The 15,561-nt window shown below is 37.6% G+C and overlaps 2 protein-coding genes across 3 annotated transcripts; both read left to right on the forward strand.

Annotated features, from left to right (window-relative positions):
- The first annotated feature begins 1,660 nt into the window (after positions 1-1,660).
- Positions 1,661-4,317, forward strand: LOC110787516 (UPF0496 protein At4g34320). Its single transcript, XM_021992153.2, has one exon. The coding sequence runs from the start codon at positions 2,114-2,116 to the stop codon at positions 3,335-3,337; it is 1,224 nt and encodes a 407-aa protein (XP_021847845.1). The 5' UTR covers positions 1,661-2,113; the 3' UTR covers positions 3,338-4,317.
- A 1,846-nt stretch (positions 4,318-6,163) lies between these two features.
- On the forward strand, positions 6,164-8,328 carry LOC110787517 (UPF0496 protein At4g34320-like). 2 transcript variants are annotated; one of them, XM_056841069.1, is made up of 2 exons: positions 6,164-6,667; positions 6,896-8,328. In XM_056841069.1, exons 1-2 carry the CDS (start codon positions 6,434-6,436, stop codon positions 7,604-7,606), a joined length of 945 nt encoding a protein of 314 aa, XP_056697047.1. In that variant the 5' UTR covers positions 6,164-6,433; the 3' UTR covers positions 7,607-8,328. The 2 variants fall into 2 exon arrangements, with proteins under 2 accessions (XP_056697047.1, XP_056697046.1); XM_056841068.1 differs by having other exon boundaries at positions 6,165-8,328.
- The last annotated feature ends 7,233 nt before the right edge of the window (positions 8,329-15,561 follow it).

Consider the following 15,561-nt stretch of genomic DNA (forward strand, 5'->3'; position numbering starts at 1 on the left):
TTTTAGGATTGGTCTGACTGCTGAAGGACACAGTTGCCTTTCCGAATTATATTCAGCTACTTGCACAAGGTTTCTCTCAAAAGACGCCTGAGCAGGTATGTTTGTGGCTGATTTGATCTTTCTGTAACATTTTTATCAAAGTTTTTACCTTTCTGATATAGATTGTTTTTGTTAGGAGTAATTTATTACCATATTTCACTGATTCAGTTTGATTTCTAGATCTGTCTCAAAGAAATTTGGTAAATTAATTCTTGTTGGGTTTAAAATTGGTACCAAGTATAATGTTTTATAACCTTCTTCAGTGTCCTTCCATCCTCGGTGTACTTAAATGGGTGCTTTTGTATCCCACCAATTAATGATAGATACCGGGCAAATACCGGGGTTTGAATTATTTTTGAGTGTTTTCTGATGATGGTTTTTCAGATAACACTTTGAGTTCTTGTCATTTAAGCAAGATTCAGAGCACATACCCGAAGATATCTTCTTTGCAGGCTCAATAATGGGTGAAGAGAATTTGAAGAGAATTGGATTGACAACACATCGGAAAGACAAGTCAAAATCAGATAGCATAGTATTGCCCATCTTCTCAAACCAACAACGGGAAGGCTGTTGGGCCTAGCCCGCACGGATTTGTTTTTGGACTCCTTCTCAAAATGTCTCATACTAATTGGAGAAGGTGGACCTAGACAAACTTTGCCTACACTTCCGATGTGGGACTTGGGTTGATATCTCAGCAAATACAACCATGTTCGGCAAAGCTAGTGGTAGCCGACAACTGTTAAAGTGACTAAAAATGGTGAACGGGTAGCGGATAACGGTTAACTATCTAAGTAGCGGTAACTAAAGTACGAAGTACAAAATGTTATGTAAAAGTAGTGGTTAAAATTGTAAAATACATTATAGTAGAAGCTATGTACGAAGTACAATATAGAACTTTAATCTAATTTTATCGAACTAACACCTACTACCAGACCTGTCAAAAATCGACCCGACCCGAAAACTGACCCGAACCCGATCCGAAAATACTGGGTCATGAACAAGATTTTGTGACCCGTAACCCGATTTTATCCGAACCCGAGCAACCCGAAAAGTAATGGGTAAACCCGATCGAATCCGTTTTGGACCCGATCGATTGAAAATCATTGTATTTATACTAAAAAATGAGATTATGAGATAATTTAAGCATAATAAACACGTTGTTTTTACTATTGTTGTGTGTAGTATGATTTTAAATTGAATTATACGTCATTTTATGGTTGAATTTGACTAAATATAAACTTGGGTATGAAAATTTGTTAATTTCTGCTCATATTTTATATATTTATTACCTAAATTAATGAAAATATAATGTGCGTTTTAAAATCTCTCAACCCGTTGGGTCGACCCGAACCCGAAAGTTCTGGGTCATGAACAAGCATTTGTAAACCCAAACCCGAAAGTGACCGACCCGATTCAACCCGAACCCAAAAATAATTTTTTACAACCTGACCCGACCAACCCGTTTGACTGGTCTACCTACTACCTTTGAACGCAAATTTGTTTAATGTTTGAGAAAAATTACTCGACGGCTACCGTGCTACGTCTACCACTTATCGCTAAACGCTAGAGTACCTTAAACGCTAGAATACTTTAAACGTTACCGCCAAACACGCTTTATTGGTCCATTTCAACAAAAATAGGAATCTTCCTTCGATTGTTCTTGAATGTCAAGAGAAGAAGCAGTCTTGCGTTACCAGTCTACCTACCATACCTCCTCAGTCAACCAATCACTACAAAATATCCAAAAAATAACACACTTTGAATATTCGCCAGTATTTCTATCAATTTCTAAGTGTTATTTTTTTTGTAGCAGATCATTGACAGGCACATTTGAAGAGTCTCCCACCTTCAATCTTCAATCTTCAATCTTCAATTTCTTGTTTTGTTGCAGTTTTTGCCATTTGGGGATTCAAACCCCCCAAAATTTCCCCAATTCCTTCTGAAAAAACCCAGAAATTAGATCTCTTTCTCCATTTCAAAGTAACCCCAAGTCAAAACTAGTACTCAATTCAATTGGGTATAGAAAAGAACCTAATAATTTGGGGTAATTTTAACTTTTAAGGGTTTATGAATCATGGGTTCTATATTTAGCAAAAAAAGGTCAAAAATTCCAACAACCCCATCAACCAGCAACAGCAACAGCAGTGGTGGATCCAATTCAGTAACAAGCAATGATTTAAACTTCTACTTAGCAGCTTGTAAACAAGACCCAGATGTCAAAATCTTCGATTCTAAGCTTCAACAACATGCAACTGCTGTAATCAACACTATGTCAACTTCAACAATTGACGATTCTGGGTTGCAGCATCAACAACAGGGTCAACAGGTCTGTTCTCTCTCCTTTGACTCAATCACACAAGTCACTGGTAGTCTCATGGACATGAATTATGAAGTTGTGAAAGTTATTCTTGACTGTAAAAAAGATGTTTGGAAGAACAAAGAATTGCTTTCCTTAGTTGAGGATTACTTTGAGTATAGTGTGAAAACATTGGATTTCTTCACTGCTCTTGATCAATGCCTGAAGCGGGCCCGGGACCGCCATTTTATTATTCAGGTTGCTTTGAGAAGGTTTGAGGAAGAGATTAGGGATAATAATAACAATAATCAGGGTTTTTGCAGTGAAGTCTGTGATAAGTTTTCAAATACATTGCAGGAATTGAGGAGTTTTAAGGAAGCTGGTGATCCATTTGGACAAGAGTTTTTTACTTTATTGCAATCCGTTTATACACAACAGGTTCAAATGTTGAGAAGATTACAGCTTAGAAAAAGGAAACTAGATAAAAAATTGAAGTCTGTTAAGGTTTACAGGAAGGTTTCTAATATTATATTTGGTGCTGCATTTGTAGCTGTTGTGATTTGTTCTGTTGTTGCTGCTGCTATTGCTGCACCTCCTATAGCGTCCGCCTTAGCCGCAGCTGTTTCAGCCCCGATTGGCGGGGTTGGAAAGTGGTTTAACTCGCTTTGGAAGAAGTATGAGAGAGAATTGAAGGGTGAAAGGGATTTGGTGTTTGAGTTGCAACTTGGGACTTATATAGCTGTTAAAGATTTGGATAATATTCGAGTTTTGGTTGAGAAGTTGGAGATTGTGATTGATTCGTTGTTGTCTAATGCGGATTTTGCAATAAGGGAGGTAGATACTTTGCCAATGGTGATTGATGAAATTAGGAAGAAGTTGAGTGTGTTTATGGAAGGGATTGATTGTATCACAGCACATTCTGGTAAATATAGCAGGGAAATCAGACAGGCTAGGAGTGTGATCTTGCATTGGATTACGAAATATCCTAGTGCACCTATTTGACTTCTCCCCTTGAATAAGCTTGATATGAAGGGCGTATTTAGGCTCCGTTTGGTTTGGTGTAAAACGTTTTCGATGTAAAATGATTTTCTATGGAAAACTTTCACAATTCCGAACGGCTTTTCCTTTGTTTGGTTCCTTCAAAGAAAATGGGAGAAGATGGCGAAGATTGAGAGAAAGAAGGAAGAGGGAGGTGAGGAGGAAAGGTGGAAAACTGATTTCCCTACCTTTCAAATGGAAACGGTTTTTCCATCTTTGAGGGAGTTGTGGAAAATTGTTCTTTTATCCCTTGTCAAACCAAACAAAGTAAAATGATCGAAAAGGGAAAAATCGTCTTCTATGAAAACGTTTTACACCTTACCAAACGTAGCCTTAGTACTGGCTGGCAATAGTTATTGTAAAGAGATTAAGCTGCAGCTGAAAGACATGATGCTCGAGAACATATAAAGATCATTCAAATACTCGTATATTACCCATATACGCAGGGTGAGGTCTCTTCAATTGACTGGTAGCAACAGGTTAGTGAAACATTCAAGCAGAAACCAAGTTAACTCGTTTCTTGGTATGTTTGTTGCTGTGATACTAGTTCAGAACATGGTTTTGGTCGTGTATTTGTAGATTTTGTTGAAGTAAAGTTATGCTTGACTACAATGCTATGACCAATATCTTCGACTTGAATTGAGTGGTTGAAGTATACATTTATGTATAGATTCGATATATTTTTCTTGTATCACTGAATGAACCTTGACCCTGAAAGCTTCATTTCAAATGTGATTATTGAACACAGTGAAATTTTGTGAATGCTTGTGTAAATATGTAATGGATTCTTCCCGTTATTCCTCGTTAATCGTTATGTTATCACAGAACAAAATGGGGAATGTTATGTACAGGAAATGTGATTTTTTTTTTATTGATACACACATGTTATTTCATGCATTTGGCTGATGGGCTTTTTGAAATGGAGATTTGCCTATTGAATGTTATGTGATCAATGAAATCTAGGGGAAAGATTAAAGATTTGGACTGGAATGTTGAGAATTTGCTGAATCTTTATATAAATGCAGAATCTGTAGTTGCATTAGTCATCCTGTCTGTCAGGCTTCCTTATGAATGCAGTTCTAAATTCAATGGTTTGCAATGTCAGAGGGAACTTATGTTCTTCTATATCCCTATTATGAATTTATGATACTCCGTATTGAGATTAGTGCTACTGCTATGTTTCAGATTGTTTAGATGCATGTAGATAAATATGGCAATGTGCCGGGGAGAGGCCCGTCCCAACCCGACCTCTAAAAAAACCCGGCACGAGCACGAAGTTTTTGGTCGTGGGCCGGGCTGCATTTTTTTGGAAAAGGCACAGTTCGACCAAGCACGACAAAACAAGCTAAATTTAGTAAAACTAGGCTTAAGCACGACGGTCCTGCCCGGCCGAACACCACAAAGCACGCTAAATTTAGAAAAATTAGGCCTAGGCACGACAGCCCGTGGGCATGAGCCCTGTTTTGAAATTTTCAGTCCGCGGCACGGCACGATGTCTAGTGGTCTTGGTTTGGGCCGGGCCATCGACTTGAAGCTCGGCCTGTCCGGTCCGAAAAAGTACGGGTTTTGGCAACCTCAAATACGCTTTTTTAGACCAAAGACTGAACGTGGCCCAAAAAGCCCACACCAAATTTATGGGTTTGGGCTTGAGTTTTTGTGTAAATTTTCAGCCCGGTCCGAATTTTGATCACCTCTAGTGCTAGACTACTAGCAGACGTTGTAGCAAGGCTTTGTACTTCTGTATGTGCGTCACTGCGTCTGAATTCTGGAACCATTCTTAGGCAAGCTTAGCAGCATTGTGGATATTGCAAGCAAGTGAATTTGCTGGAACAATCAGTTGTCAACTCTATTTCAATCGTAGTGGTTAAGAAAAGTAGTAGGAAAAGTTAAAACGACAATTATGTTTAACGGTACCAAATTCAATGAGGCATTGATTTATTGGTTAAGATTGAAAGCATGTGTACAATAGGTATCAGATTTGAATCCTACCCCTACCAGAAACAATTATGTGTAAACAGTACTTTACATAGAACTTGAACTTAGGTTTAGGCCGATTGTCAAAAATTGATTCAATCCGACCCAAAAAAATCAAAACTATATTCAAAAATTGGTATAACGTGTACGAGTAACTAATATTAATTCGTTAAATAACACCACGATGTTGAACAAGAAGCTCAAAGACTACCGTAGTTGTGTCTCCGGTTCCTTATTACGGTACAACGACTACAACCTCACCCGTGTTATGTGAACGCAAGAAATTTCTAGTTTCTTTGACTTGGATTTACACTCTAAAGACTACCGTAGTCGTATCTCCAGTTCTTTATTATTGTACAACGACTACAACCACACTCATGTAATGTGGACGTAATAAATTTCTAGTTTTTTGGACGTTGAATTTACACTCGGGAAGACTAACGTAGTCGTATCTCCGATTCTCATTACGGTACAACGACTACAACCTCACTCATGTTACGTGAACATAATAAATTTCTAATTTCTTGGACTTGGATTTACGCTCAAAGACTAACGTAGTCATGTCTTCGGTTCTATTGCTCTACTCCGATACAACTATTACAACATCACACGTGTTATGTGAACCTAGGTTGCACCAAAATGGATACGGACACGGACGCAATACATGTACGGGGATACGCCATCTTAGAAATGACGGACACGCGAAAAATGACAACAGTTTCTTGTACTTGGATTTTGCTCTCCTCAAAAAAAAAAAAAAAAAAAAAAAAACGAAAAGGTATTATCAACTTACGAAGAATTTAAGACGTTGAAGTTGAATTGCTCGTCAAAAGGAAAAAGGAAAAAGGTGCATAATTTATGTTTCAACACTTTGTCTTCTTCTTCTTCTTCTTCTCTCTCACTGAGTCACTTCCTTACTCAGCAATCTTCCTCTGTTTCCAGCTTAAAACCCTAATTTCCCATTTCCCAAATCCCAATTCTCCTTCATTCTTAACTAAATCCACAATTCCCCCCAAAATCAATCTAACCCCCCCCCCCCCCAGAAATTCAACAATTTAGGGTTCATATTCTTTACCCAAAAACAAAATGGGTGCTAAATTCAGCAAAGACTCGAACAATGCAAACCCACCATCAATTGATCAAAACACAAATACCCAGATGAACAACAACAATGGCGAACTCAGCTCTTACTTACAAGCTTGTCAATTAGACCCAGATGTTCAAGTCTTCGATTCACAGCTCCATGAACGCACAACCCACATCATCAATTCACTTACTAATAACACCAATTGCAGCAATGAAGAAGGAGGAGGAATTGAGGTTCGTTCTGTATCCCTTGATTCTCTTAGACAAGTAGCTGGTTGTTTAATTGACATGAATCAAGAAGTTGTTAGGGTAATTCTAGAATGCAAGAAAGATATCTGGAATAATCAGGAATTATTTGGTTTAGTTCAAGATTATTTCGAGTATAGTGTTCAAACCCTTGATTTCTTTACTGCCCTTGATAAATGCCTTAAAAGGGTTCGCGATCGACAATTGATTATACAGGTTGCATTGCTCCAATTTGAAGAGGGATTCAAAGATAATGGTGGTAATTTTTCTGGGAAAATTTTGCAGGAATTGAGGGGTTTTAAGGAAGCTGATGATCCTTTTACTGAGGAATTCTTTACAATGTTTCAATCTGTTTATAAACAGCAAATTATCATGTTTGAGAAACTGCAGATTAGGAAACATAAACTTGATAAGAAACTGAAATCTTTAAAGATTTACAGAAAAGTTTCAAATATCATATTTGCTGCTACTTTTATTACAGTGATTATTTGTTCTGTTGTTGCTGCTGCAATTTCTGCACCTCCTTTAGTTTCTGGGTTAGCTGCTGCTGCTTCTGCTCCAATGGGAGGAATTGGGAGATGGATGAACACATTATGGAAAAAGTATGAGATTGAATTGAAAACTCAGAAAGAGTTGATTAATTCAATGCAAATTGGGACTTATATTGCTATTAAGGATTTGGATAGTATTCGTGTTCTTGTTGATAAGTTAGAAGTTCAGGTTGAATCAATGTTGGGAAGAACTGAGATTGTACTTACTCAAGAAGGGGATGTTAGTGAAGTGATAGAGGAGATTAAGAAGAAGCAAACCGAGTTTTTGAAAGCGATTGATGATCTTGGAGAACATGGGAATAAGTATAGCCGCGATATTAGAAGGGCGAGGACAGTGATCTTGCAGAGGATAATCAAGCATCCTAATGATGATTGAGTTGCTAATTAGGGCTTGTTTGGTATCATTGCCAGTTTCCAGTTTTTGGTTTTAAAAGTCGATTGAATCATGAACCAAAAAATAGTCATCATCGAGGCTGATAGGTCTTGGTTTGATCAACTTCTTATAGTAATCATGTTGCAGAGGAAAATCAAGCATCCTAATGGAAATTGGATTGCTTATTAGGGCTCGTTTGGTATCAACGTTAGTTTCCAGTTTTTGGTTTTAATAGTCTTATGATTTAGATTGAATCATGTTGATTTTGAAAATTGAGAACAGAAAACTGAAAACTGCTTTTTATTATGGTTTGGTTTTCATATTTTGGTTTTTAGTAAAAAGTAGAAAACTGGAAACAAAAAACGATATCGAAGGTGGCCTAAACTCTTTCTGTTGTTTTATTGTAGCGTTGTTGTTTACGTGTTTATCAATAGATCTTGTGTTGGTGTGTGATTTCTAAGAATGTGGTGTTAGTTGAAACTTTTTGCAGGTGATCGAAAATGTAGGATTCTGGTTGTTTGTGAGATATGCAAATATGTTTTTTTAGCATCGAAAATGTTGTTCTGTTTCATGGTTTGATCTCCCTGAAGTATGTTTGTATTTTCAAGTTGATTATGAAAAGTATCACTAGCTTACATAAGTTGGATGTTGTTGTCCTCTATAGATTTTGGTTGTATGATGATTATATGCTGAGCAATCAAAGAGATCGCATATCCTTTGTTTGATGATAGAGTTTTGAAGTCATACATATTTACTAGAAGTGATTTTAGCACACCCATTGTGAGATCATTAAGAAACGGTAGCTCTACTTACATAAAGGTGTGTCAGAATTAACAAAATGGTATGTCAAAATCAGTTTTCACCAAGAAAAAAGCCCGACAATGCACGAGTCGTGGGTTGTGTTCAGGCTGCAAATTTTTGGCAAAAAGCACGACAAATTAAGTAAAACTAGACTTAGACACGAGCTGGCCCGTACATCACGGGCTTCCCGGCGGCAATTGCTCAAACACCTCAATATTAAAAGAAACACTTACTTAACATAATAGAAGACAAAATGGTGGCCAATACTAGCCAATGGCCTCTGTTTTGAAATTATTCAAAGTCTGTCATTTGACAAAATTAAAATGAATTATGACCAAAACAAAAAAAAACAAAAAAATTAAGTTCATGGGCTTAATAATTTTGATAAAGATCTTGTTGAGTATGCTGACCTTACCCTTGGCAACTCTGAAAACATGGAGTTGAATGTGAGTACGACGAACGGAAAACTTGTAAACCTTCCAAAGATTTCATCTGCTCACAGAATCCGGGTTCAATATGATCGTCACTAACGTAAACCATACCTTTGAGTTTAGAATTATATGATATTTTACCAGATTGCAACACAACAGGAAGCATCAAACTCCGACTAATCCAAGTGTTGAAAACAAATTGCTTCACCCAAGATTCTTTCACACCGTAATTTTTCATAACCCAAATTTCATATCGATCACCATATTCCATCACAGAATTGAGAGAAAGGCAAGAATTCAAAATGATTACATAAGACATGTGATTTTTTAGTATTTACTACCTTGAAAATACACCACTTTTGTATTTACTACCTTATGAAAATTTTATTTTAAATTACTACCTTAAAGTTCCAATTTATTTTTATTTATTACCACTTTACAATTTTCTCATTTTAAAATTGAGATATCTCTTTCGTTTCTTAATCATTTTATGTGAATCAAAGCCCATTCTTCTCATTTATGTGTAAGGATTCCATAGAGATCTTGCTTTTAAAATTTTGCAAAAGGTTAAACGATTTAAATATTATATGTAAAAGTTTAAAATATATATGAATTATCAAACGAATTATTTTGAAATGTCGTTCTCAATGAAATCCCTATAAAGCAAGGAGAATAATGAACTTTGAATCACATTAAACAATTAAGAAACGAAAGAGATATCTTAATTTTAAAATGTGAAATCTGTAAAGTGGTAGTAAATAAAAAAAAAATTGGAAGTTTAAGGTAGTAATTTAAACTAAAAATTACATAAGGTAGTAAATACAAAAGTGGTGTATTTTTAAGGTAGTAAATACCAAAATTTCCTAAGACATGTGATAACGATAATGGGACTGATGTATTTCATCGGGTATTGGAATGCACAAAAATTGTTCATTTCCACAATGTAATGACCATATACACTTGGTATTTTCCGAGTATCCATAAAGCGAGCTGTTAAAGAAAATCATATTACTACCACCTACTAGACCTGTCAAACGGGTCGGTCGGGTCGGGTTGTAAAAAATTATTTTCGGGTTCGGGTTGAATCGGGTCGGTCACTTTCGGGTTCGGGTTTACAAATGCTTGTTCAAGACCCAGAACATTCGGGTTCGGGTCGACCCAACGGGTTGAGAGATTTTAAAACGCACATTATATTTTCATTAATTTGGGTGCTAAAAATACACAATATGTGCCTAAATTAACAAATTTTCCTACACAAGTTTATATTTAGTCAAACTCAACCATAAAATGACGTATAATTCAAATTAAAATCATATTACACACAAAAATAGTAAAAACAACGTGTTTATTATGCTTAAATTTTCTCATAATCTCATTTATTACTATAAATACAATGATTTTCAATCGGTCGGGTCTAAAACGGGTTCGATCGGGTTTTGACCCATTACTTTCCGGGTTGCCCGGGTTCGGATAAAATCGGGTTACGGGTCACAAAATCTTGTTCAGGACCCAGTATTTTCGGGTCGGGTTCGGGTCGGTTTTCGAGTCGGGTCCATTTTTGACAGGTTTACCACCTACTGATTCCAGGCCTTGCAGCATTCCATCAGCAACAACAACATGCCTCCATTTATCAGTGCCAACAGTTTGTACTTCTGCAATACAAACTCCCTTTCCTTGTAGAATTCAAAGTATTTTGAACTGATTCGACACAGGACAAAACCCCAACCCAGATTTATGTAAAGGATAACCTCGTCTAAGTCTTTTTTGCTTGATCATATACCTTAACAAGTTCTTCTTCACTCTGTATTTGGTATTGTACCTAATCATCATATCGGGTATAACTTCAAAATTACCCATCTCATTAACATTTGGGTGGTTGTTGTCTATGTCAAGGACCAAAAAAGAAGAGTCCGGGTTGTAAACACAAATTTTCTAGTCTAGGCAAATAAGATAGAAAATAATGCAACAAAGTATTTTATTGATATTTGAATGTTTGGGTACAATCTCTGTATTTGATAGTTTACAAAAAATAAACTAAGTCCTCTGATTCTGTTTCGCAGTTGACGATGACACGTGTGTGACACCTGGATTTGGTTTTAGGGTGACAGTCGTTTGATGACGTCAACCTGAGTTTGAGTTTAGGGTGACAGTCGTCTGATGACGTCAACCTGAGTTTGGGTTTAGGGTGACAGTCGTCTGATGATGTCAACCTGAGTTTGAGTTTAGGGTGACAGTCGTCTGATGATGTCAACCTGAGTTTGAGTTTGGCTAAGCAGTCGACACAAATTTGATGTGTTTATTGACTACTTTCAGAGAGAATTCCCAGAGAATTTATGGACTCTTGAGAATAATGAATTTCTGATCCCCCGCCACTGAAGTAGACGAGTAGTATTTATAGGAGATGAAAACTCCTTTACTGGACTTGATAGGTTTAGGCTCGGGCCCATTTTGTGACTTAAGAGTCTTTAACCTGGTCCACTTGATTTGTTTATTTTGGGCTAACAGTACGACTTAGCCCAATACACTTTTGACCCAAATTGTATTTGAGTAATTCGGATATTTAATTTGGGTGGGCTAAATTAATAAAAATGGATTAATATTATGATATCGGTCCAAATTAATTAATTAATTTAAATTGTAATACATTATAAATTTTTAGTGCCTACAAATTGCCCCCTCGAGACTATGTCACATATACAACTTGAAGCGTTTGAGCGTGACGTGGTCTCGAACCAGCATAACTTGACAGTCTCTCAACTTAAAATTGACTTAACAATCTCCTGTTTACGTCTCACTTGGTTTCTACCCGGCAGTATATAAGAGCCTTCACATCCAAGAATCCTAATTGTACTAGGTTTTGCCAAGATATAACACCGCCAACAAAATCCTTGTCATCCGTAGATTAGAATTGTACTGGGGTTTGCACTTTGCACTTAGAGATCCCCACAACGTATAAAAAGAAGGGGCTTATCCCTTCCCTACAGCTGCAATACAGAGAAAGCACGCACAAGAGCCCATTACTCTCTAAATCTTCATCCTCGGTCGACAGTAGTGCTTCATCAGAGGTAATTAATATCACTTCATCCCCTCTTGTATTTTTTTGATGATGTATAAGACATGATATGTTTTGACACATTAAACAATATGCTTTGTGTTTCCCGGTGAGAGTCACCCTCCACCCTTAAAACATTGATTATCAATATATCAATTTCTTTCATTCTCAAAGAATTATCGTCTTTATAGTTAGGGCTTATTTTGGTAATGCCATTGCCGTGTACTCCGTACTTGGTATTTCTATGGCCACTGCAATTGCTATGGTTTGTGATTCCTTTTTTTTTTAATCTCGAATTTGCACACTGAACGCATGATATATTTTTCATAATATGCAAAGTAAACCCCAAGCAAGCATCTAACTTTGTGAATAGCGATTCTCTCTTCATTTTTAATTGAAAGATCAACAACTAAGCCACTAAGTGATTATAATCTTCCTTTTCTTCTGTTTTGTAGCAGGTGTTTGTACACCCTTTCCTGATATCAATCGGAAGTAGAGTTTCTACACGAAATATCAATCGTTCGACTCGGAACCGGTAAGCATTTTACTTCTTTGATACGACCTGTAATGCCCAGTAATATATCTCAACTTAAATATTTGATACATGCTGCCCTCTTATGACAATTTAGGCGTTTATCTGATTTTATGAATTTTCTTTTTTAAACCGCCAAACTGAAATCTCATGACAGTGGACTTAATTAGATATGTGTATTGTATCCGTTTGCATTGCATTGCATTTGATAAATGCGTCGGCATCGTAGTCATCATCATCATAAGTAATTAATTAAATCAAAAGAGTAATTATCCTTTATCCTTTGATTGACGTAGTTGTTGAACTTGGACATTTGACATGCATCCATACCATCTGCAACATCCTTGATTAGTAATAATGAGGCCCCTTTTATTTATCTCATCCGCAGGATCAAAAGTCAAATAATCAGGGTCATTATTTTTTTTTTTAGCGTACTAAGTCGAACTTTCTATATCTTTATTTACAATAGCATTTTATCGACTTTTCTGCATACCCAATATCATCATCCTGTAAATTTTCAAGAAAAATATCGACATCGACTCTTGTTCGGCAATGTTGTCTCATTTGTATGTTGTTGTTCGCGTTTATTTGCCAATGTGTAATTAGAGATACTCGCGTGCCGTTTGTCGAAAGAACCTCAAATAACTATACCAATAGTTTGATACGAAGTATATATTAATTCAAATTTTGGCATTATTACTCCGTATATATTCTTATTGAGGTGGGAAGGGGTGTATCCTTGATACGTTTGAATTTCGTGTGTGTAGGTCTTCAATTCTGACAGACTTATTGTTTCACCGCCTCGTACTTGAGACACAGTCAGGGATATAGACTAAGTAAGGTGATTGTTGTACACCCTTTTAGACTCTTTTTTTTTTTGCACTTTTTTTTTTGTATATGCGTATTTTTCTTTTTGCAACTTAGTGGAGGCTCAAATGGAAAGAAGGAGGATTTATCGTGATGGGTCATCGTGTTTGCTCAGTGAACCCATCAGGGATGTCGGGTCATCGTGTTTGCACAATGAACCTGTCATCCTCAGATGATCCGTTTGAAGACCTGGATGCTTTTGAAGGAGGATTTATCGTGATGGGTCATCGTGTTTGCTCAGTGAACCCATCAGGGGTGTCAGGTCATCGTGTTTGCACAGTGAACCTGTCATCCTCAGATGATCCGTTTGAAGACCTGGATGCTTTTGAAGGAGGATTTATCGTGATGGGTCATCGTGTTTGCTCAGTGAACCCATCAGGGGTGTCAGGTCATCGTGTTTGCACAGTGAACCTGTCATCCTCAGATGATCCGTTTGAAGACCGCCTAATGTCATTAGCAACCAAGTTTTTTTGTTTGTCAATCCCGTTTGATTCTTTCTCACCCTTTCTTGTTGTCATTGCAGGAATGGTATATCTTTCAGAGTTCAAGAAAGGTGATGACATTCATCTTTCGATTAGAGACGCTGAGGAAGATGATCCAAAAACTGGAACCCATTTTATCATTCAAAGGTCACTTCGGCGCCCTACTGGCAGCATGAGAGCATCTCTTGATCAGTCAATCTTTCGCAGTGAGATGGCGATCCAAGTGACTCCAGGAACTTCTAGTGATCCCCCTTTTTATGTTCTCAAAAGCACTCTCCCTGATAGGTATCAACTAGATGCCTTGTCTCCAATGCTTGGTCGTCGTATTCTTTCGGGTTCAGTGGGCTGGAAGTCCAAAAATTTAAGGGTCTCTGGCGAGGCATCTTTTCTTCCTGGCTGGTGGGAGTGGACAAAAGATGTATTATCCCGCTTTGGAGACATTCTTCGTGTTTGCTCAGTGTACAAGGCAGTTCAGGCTTCTCTTTGTTTATACGATAAAGACCCCAACATTATCCGTGCTTTTTGTGAGAGCTGGAGCCCCACTACAAACACACTCCATACCATGACTGGGGAATGGTCCGTTTCTCTATGGGATATTTATAAGCTTGGGGGGTTGCCCATTCTTGGAGGAATATATGATGAGACGATCCCTGATTATCATATGCTTGGAGCGCGAGATGAGAATGGTAATCGACAAATATCTCAAGCTTGCGTAATTCTCTTTACAGTCTATCATCGACTTGCAAAGGATCCTAAGTCAAAGAAAGGGGTTACCGCTCAGTTATGGATTGACTTTTGGTGCAAAAGGGAAAGGATTCACAAAGTCCCTCTTAAAAGACGAAGGTATACCGAGAGTCGCCCGAAGGTTACTAACAACCCTGATGTGAACATTGAAGCTCAACCAATATCTTGGTCACAAGAAGAAAATGACTTGTTTGAATCTCTTGGAGTTGTTGGCGCTAACAGGAGAGCAATCACTTATGTTGGAGCCTTTTTATCGTGCTGGTTGTGTACATTTGTGCTTCCTCAGTCTGAGGACAGGCTGATTAGACCGGGAACCTTTGAGACTGCTACTCTGATGGCGCGAGGTGAGACGTTTAGTCTTGCGGTGCCTGTGCTTACCAGCATTTACCGTGGTTTAAATAGCATTTCAAGCAATTCGAAGCCCTCCTATTCCAAGACTTTCTTCCCAGCTCATTATCTCTATGCTTGGCTTGCATATTATTTCAACACTCATCACGATGCTGATCCTGTTCCATTCGGGCCTTTAATGGTCATATATTCAGGGGCGCAGGGGTCAAAATATTTCAATGACGGTGATGCACGCACTCTTATACATGGTGGGGCGAAAATGAATGTGGGTTGCATGATGTTGAACAAAAATAGGAATGAGCGTTTGTTTGACGATGGTAACTTAGATAAAGTGAAGTTTAGTTACATGATGGCTCTTCGCTCAAGTTATCTTGTTTTGCGCCGTGAATCTCATGATGGTCATTTTTATGTTGAACCATATTCCCCTCATCGATTTGGTAGACAATTCGGTTTTTGTCAAGAGATCACAGGTGTACTTCGTCGTGGTGTGGACGAGCGAAGTGTAACTTACTATGAGGCATTGAGGTATTGGTCAATCATACTCTTCAAAGACAGTCGATCTCGAGTATTCACCCCAAGTCAGTCTCTCAATTGGAAGGAATTGGTGACACCTGAGTTCAAAAAGGTGTGGCCTACAATAAGTATAGGCGATTTGAGAAAAGGTGTTGATGTTCTTTGTTCGGGTGCAGTGTCTGACACGT

Source organism: Spinacia oleracea, chromosome 3 (genome assembly GCF_020520425.1).
Source record: "Spinacia oleracea cultivar Varoflay chromosome 3, BTI_SOV_V1, whole genome shotgun sequence".
Taxonomy (NCBI): Eukaryota; Viridiplantae; Streptophyta; class Magnoliopsida; order Caryophyllales; family Amaranthaceae; genus Spinacia; species Spinacia oleracea.